Genomic DNA, 6,124 nt, shown 5'->3' with positions numbered 1-6,124 from the left:
GGCGGTAGGAAGAGATGTCCTCGAGTTAGCATTTGGCTTCAGCGGTGTAGTGGTCAGTGCACCAGACTACCACTGTGCCCCCTTTGTCTGCTGGATTGATGGTGAGGTCAGGATTGGAGCAGAGGGATTGGAGGGCTGTGCGTTGTGAGGGTGAGAGGTTGGAGTGGAGGAGGGGGGTAGACAGGTTGACGTGGTTAATGTCCCGACGGCAGTTGGAAATGAAGAGGTTGAGGGCAGATAATAGGTCAGCACGGGATGTCCAGGTGGATGCAGTGTGTTGGAGGTGGGCGAAGGGGTCCTCGGAAGGTGGGCGGGAGTCCTGATTGTGAAAGTAAGTTTGAAGGCGGAGGCGGCGGAAGAAATCACGGCGTGTACTAAATTCATTGATGCGTGGATGGAGGGGGATGAAGGTGAGTCCTTTGCTGAGGACTGATCGTTCGTCCTCAGTGAGGGGGAGGTCTGGAGGGATGTTGAAAACTCGGCAGGCTGGGACCTGGGACCTTGTGTGGGTGTGGAGCTGGGAGTGGGGTTGCAGTCATGAGCAGGGGTGGTGTTCCCCTCAGGATTCTGGGGGCCGGGAATGGTGACAATGGGATCCATGGGGGTCGTGTCAGCAGAATGCAGGTGAGTGGCATTGGTGGGGGCGGAAGTGGTGGCAAACACGGCAGTAGGGGGTGGGCGGAAGTCACTGAGCGTGTGACATCAGCAATGTTATGAGGGGCGGAAGTGATGTCATGTGTGATGCACGAGGAATTATGAAGGGTGGAAGTGGCTGTGGGAGTGGCCATGATGGGGGTGGCAGCTGCACCAGCCACATGGCTAATGGCGTCCGAGCAGTTCCAGAGGCATCTTCTGGAATGTTTGAGGAGCACTGGTTATGGAGGTGGGTAGATAAAAGTTAGTTGTACTTAGTTTTTGATGTTTGAGATGGAGTTGAAATACTGTTTGTTGAGAGTATGAATTCTCCTGAGGATGTAGTACAGACTGCCTGCCTGGTGCTGAAGGAGTTTGACTTGCGCATTGCTGCTCATCAGCAGCACGTGGTGGCACTGAATGAGAAGATATCAGCATTGCATGCACAACAGTATCCAGATAGCTCTTACGCTTTCAGTGCCTTTGGAAACTCCTTTCTGTGGACCTCCCTCCTCAAATTAGAAGTAGTAGGCCATTAGGCCACTTGAGTCTGTTCAGTCATTAAATAAGATCATGGCTGATCTGACTGTCACCAATATTTTTCTTGGTACCCCAATACCATTTGAAATCTCAAATTTAATAAATTTGTCAATCAAGAATCTATCCAATATAGTCTGTAAAATATTCAATGACCCTGCCTCCACTGTTCTTCGGGAAAAGAATGCAGGCACTTGATGCCATCTTTTGACATTCCTCTCCCAATCCCTTGCTTATAACAGTTCTAATTAGAGCATTTTTAGCACAATCTTCAAGACACATGCTGTCTTGAAGTTACCTTAGCTCTCTACCAATCCCCAACCTTAGTTTCACTGCTATTCATGGAAATTAAAACTTGGTTTCCAAATTCCTGAACCTTTCCAACCTCTACTGAATGACACTGCAAGACTTATCTGCTATGTATTTTTATTCATTCAAGGATGCTGGCATCGCTAACAAAGCCAGCACTTACTAACTTACATTCTAACTGTTCTTGAAAAGGTGGTGGTGAGCCACCTTCTGGAACTATTGTCCAAGTAATATCGTAGCAATGTTAGATATGGAGTTAGTTCCTGGATTTTAATCCAGAAACAAGAAAGTTATGATGATATAGTATCAAGTCAGGATGGCATGTGACCAGAGAGGAATTACATTTATCTGTTGCCCTTGCCTTCCATGTTGCAGAGACCATGTAATCGCAAGGTGCTGTTGAATAAGCCATGGTGAACTCCTGCACTGCATTTCATAGATGGCACATATTGTAGCAGTGTGCACCAGTGGTGGAGTCAGTAAATATTTGATCTGAATGGGGTGCAGACCAAGGTGTGTCAAATTTCTTGAGTATTGTTGGAGTTGCGCTATCTAGGCAAACGGAAAGTAGATTAGATTAGATTAGACTTACAGTGTGGAAACAGGCCCTTCGGCCCAACAAGTCCACACCGACCCGCCGAAGCGCAACCCACCCATACCCCTACATTTACCCCTTACCTAACACTACGGGCAATTTAGCACAGCCAATTCACCTGACCCGCACATCTTTGTGACTGTGGGAGGAAACCGGATCACCCGGAGGAAACCCACGCAGACACGGGGAGAACGTGCAAACTCCACACAGTCAGTCGCCTGAGTCGGGAATTGAACCCGGGTCTACAGGCGCTGTGAGGCAGCAGTGCTAACCACTGTGCCACCGTGCCGCCCACGAAAGTACATCATCAGATTCCTGACTCGTGCCTTGTAGATGGTGGACGGGCTTTGGACAGTAAGGAAATGATTTATTTGCTGTAGAATTCACAGCAAGTAATATTTACACTGACAACCTCCAGCAAGAGAAAATCCAAACATCTCTCCTTGACATTCAATTGTTCTCATCAATGAATCTCTCTCATTATCGACACCTTAAGATTTACCATTAATCAGAAACTAAAGTGGGAACAATCTCTGAAGTCAGGATAATCATACTGTTGGTTCTAGTTGCCGCCTTCTCCTTTTTATAGTCCATCATCACCAGCACCAATAACACAGTCAGCAGGCTGAGCATCAGATGCTGCTTAAACAATGAAGACAGTTAGAACAAATCAAAAGCTGCTGATTGTTACAGATATGCTCAGTGATTTTTTTTAAACAAAATTTATTAAAACATCTTTGAAAATTACAAAATAGATTGTTCAAACCCTCAATTACAATCAAAACTATTTTCTGCAGGCCACGCGACAACACTTGTGAATACTGGTCAATGTCCTACACAAAGAATCTGGCAAGTGACACTCTGAGATGTCCAACTTCTATACATCTGTGCATTCAAACCTTTACAATTTTTGGAGCAAGCAACCATTAACTTTCTTTGTCCTCTTCAGTTCCACTGCCCTCACTATCACTGTCCCTGCCAGGGTGCTCAGGCATTTGGTTATAGTCCTCCTCTGTTGTCTCTTCATCTTTATTCTCAGGAACTGACTCTTTCGTTTCTTTGACATTCTCAATATCTGGCACAGGAACCGGTTCTGGTGGTGGAAGTAACTGCTGCACAGAATTTAAAAAAAGAGAGTATTTAGTGAATGTCTATACCAATATGAAAACTGGTAATGATATATATTCTGCACAGAGGCTCTGTTAATATCAAAGAAACATCAAGTAACTGTGGAAAGCACAATGAGATGTAACAATCATAATTACAAAAAACTGTCTCCAAGCTTTTAAATGTAGAAATCCACATTTAGAAATATCATTATTAGAATATCTCAATATTCACCTTCTGTCTAATATTCAATAAGTTACCTTAATTTTTCAAATCTGTCCTGCAAATCTTTACTCCTGAATACAAGCAAGGTGCAGTGACAAGTAAAGGGGAAAACAAAAACAAAAGCTTTCCTACTAAAATCAATCCTAAATCTGCATTCAACATTTGAAAAATTAAGCTTATACTTCCCTGTACAGTTATTTTCCACCACTTTCATTTATATATTGCAGTAGAGAGAAGGTAAGCTGAAAAATCTACAATTTATCAAAGCAAATAAGGTTCTGAATTAGTGGTGCTGGAAGAGCACAGCAGTTCAGGCACCAAAGGTACCAAAACATCATTGTGTGAAGAGCTCTTGCATGGCAACAGGTCAGATTTTTTTTTTATTTTGTTAAATGGAGAAATTAGCAGTTCAGAAAGGGGAAAAAGATGAAATTACAAAATGCTTCTTAATTTCATGGGACAAACATTAAAATTCTATGTTAAAAACATTAAGGTTATTGTCATTTTGCCTCATATTCGTATTAATGCTATAGATAGCCTTTAAGACAGATGACTTACCAATTTGATTTATTTTAGTGTCTTTAACAATGAAACATCACAAGAGACTTCACAGAAGTGTTAAATAAAATTTGTCAGTTAATTGGAAAAGTGTGATTTCTATCCGGTAAGGTGCACTTGACGAAGCTTTTCTCCAACTTAAACCTCCCTTGTGCAACTGCTTTTATGCAGTTTTCCTCCATTTAAAAAAATATTCAGCTCTTCTACCTTCATGGGAGGTGATGGCTGAGTGGTATTATCACTGGAATGTTTATCCAGAGACCCAGGTAATGTCTGGAGACCTGTGCTTGAATCCCACCATGACAGATGGTGGAATTTGAATTCAATAAAAATCTGGAATTAAGAGTCTAATGATAATCAGAAAGCCATTGTTAATTGTTGGGTAATCTCATCTGGTTCACTAATGTCCTTCAGTGAGTGTCACGAGACCACAGCAATGTGGTTGACTCTTAACTGACCTTTGGCCAATTAGGAATGGGCAGTAAATGCTGGCCTTGCTAGTGATGCCTTCATCCTGTGAATGAATATTAAAAAACAATGCCAAGATGCGTTATCTTACATTTCCCATATTATATCCATCTGTCAACTATGAGTCAAGTTGCTTAACCTATATATATCCCCCTGCTTAATCTATGTCATCCTCCCTACTTGCCTTCCAATCAATATTTGTGTTATCTCCATCTTCCAATACAAGCTCATTTTTTGCCATTGTTACTTAGTTCATTCTATATAAACAAAGCTACCTTGTCACCCTTACCTCCTTGCCTTTTGAAAAGCCACATAACCCTGACTATTTAGTTTAAAACTTTGATCTCCTTATAGCCACTGTAGAAACAAGGTTACAAGATTATATTTATCAACCTTTACTTGCGCTGTTAATTCATTCATTTTGTCCCAAATACTTTGTGTACTCAAGTAAAGAGCCAATAATTTTGCCTTTTTACTGTTTTCCCCTCTGCTTTGATCTTCTTTGCTGCTGTTTTTCTATGTTAACACACTCTGTTCATTCCTGTCCCATTTGGTATCATTAATCCAAGTAGATGCCCTGTAATGTTGCCATATTCTTTTGCCTTGTTAGCCTACATTTCCTCTCTTCCATATTCTTCTCCCCCTTTAATTAGTTTTAAACCCTTTTATACTTACAACTAAAAGCAGATGCACAAAACAAATTAACAGGCAAATTAGTTTTCTCTTTATTACATAACCTATTTGCAATAACTTCTTTACAAGGAGCTCTTGTAACTAGTTTAGAGTCTACTGTTCACCTAACATACAGACTTCAAACTGTATGAACACTGCATAAACTGAATGAGAAATAAAAACAGCTCTTTACCTTTCTATATTGGTGCATATTTTGAATCATCTGCATGTACATATTGTAAACGAAGTTTGCCATCTCAGGCATGTTTTTGATAATTCTCATTAAATGGGTTGGAATATCACCATTCTGAAAGAAAAATCAAATGTAGCCATTATTTACAGGCGAATATGTGTAAAATCACAGCTAAAAGCCACATTGCACAGTAAAATCATTCATCATTTGGTAGAAGTTACCCTTCTGTCTGTCGGGTGATACTCCGAGGGCACAATGTGTAGCTGGAGTGGTCGAGCAGTGAGCTGATTAAAGGCTGGAGTAAGCTCAAAGCAGTTCTGAAACAGTGATACTCTTGCAAAGATGTACAGCCCAAGCCTGGCTCTTGACATGGCAACAACTAATCGCCGAACATCTCTGGTTGTGAAGGAAGACATTGGTTAATATCAGAGAGGTTTACTGCTTTAAAAAAAACATCAACCCAATTCAAAATAAATTAAAAATGCATCTAATAAATATCATTTCAGCAAAGAGATTCAGATTCCAATATTAATTCAAAACCAGTTGCAGGAAACTTCAAGCCACAAGCTGAAAATACATGGCTATACAGCATTGGTGAAATAGGTCAGTCACAAAGATGCAGTGTATCATGTCTAAAAATGTTAATCTAATTTTTACACTGACAATGTCTGCTTTCAGTACAAATTGAATTTCAATTTTAATACATTATGCTCCTTAATATCGATGAAGATGCAAATTAGAAACATGAGTTCGTCATTTGGATGGTCAGGTCATGCCTGATCTAATTGTGGGCATCAATTCAAAGCCTTAACTTTGACTCACTTGTC

At 40.9% G+C, this 6,124-nt stretch overlaps 1 protein-coding gene across 5 annotated transcripts in view; it reads right to left on the bottom strand.

Annotated features, from left to right (window-relative positions):
* Nucleotides 1-2,798: 2,798 nt before the first annotated feature.
* The window catches only part of aqr (aquarius intron-binding spliceosomal factor), a 64,156-nt gene continuing 60,830 nt past the window's right edge, over nucleotides 2,799-6,124 (bottom strand). For 2 of the 5 annotated variants that reach the window (XM_060828935.1, XM_060828936.1), the window contains exons 34-37: nucleotides 5,519-5,693; nucleotides 5,298-5,411; nucleotides 4,423-4,478; nucleotides 2,799-3,186 (exon numbers count right to left, since the gene is read on the bottom strand). In XM_060828935.1, coding sequence (XP_060684918.1) covers nucleotides 2,976-3,186; nucleotides 4,423-4,478; nucleotides 5,298-5,411; nucleotides 5,519-5,693 — 556 coding nt within the window. In that variant the 3' untranslated portion in view covers nucleotides 2,799-2,975. The remainder of the gene's footprint in view (nucleotides 3,187-4,422; nucleotides 4,479-5,297; nucleotides 5,412-5,518; nucleotides 5,694-6,124) is intronic. The other 3 variants (XM_060828937.1, XM_060828938.1, XM_060828939.1) reach the window with 3 other exon arrangements.

This window comes from Hemiscyllium ocellatum, chromosome 8 (genome assembly GCF_020745735.1).
Source record: "Hemiscyllium ocellatum isolate sHemOce1 chromosome 8, sHemOce1.pat.X.cur, whole genome shotgun sequence".
NCBI classification, from domain to species: Eukaryota; Metazoa; Chordata; class Chondrichthyes; order Orectolobiformes; family Hemiscylliidae; genus Hemiscyllium; species Hemiscyllium ocellatum.
The sequence above is the reverse complement of the archived record's forward strand: the minus strand, read 5'-3'. Positions and strand labels throughout refer to the sequence as shown.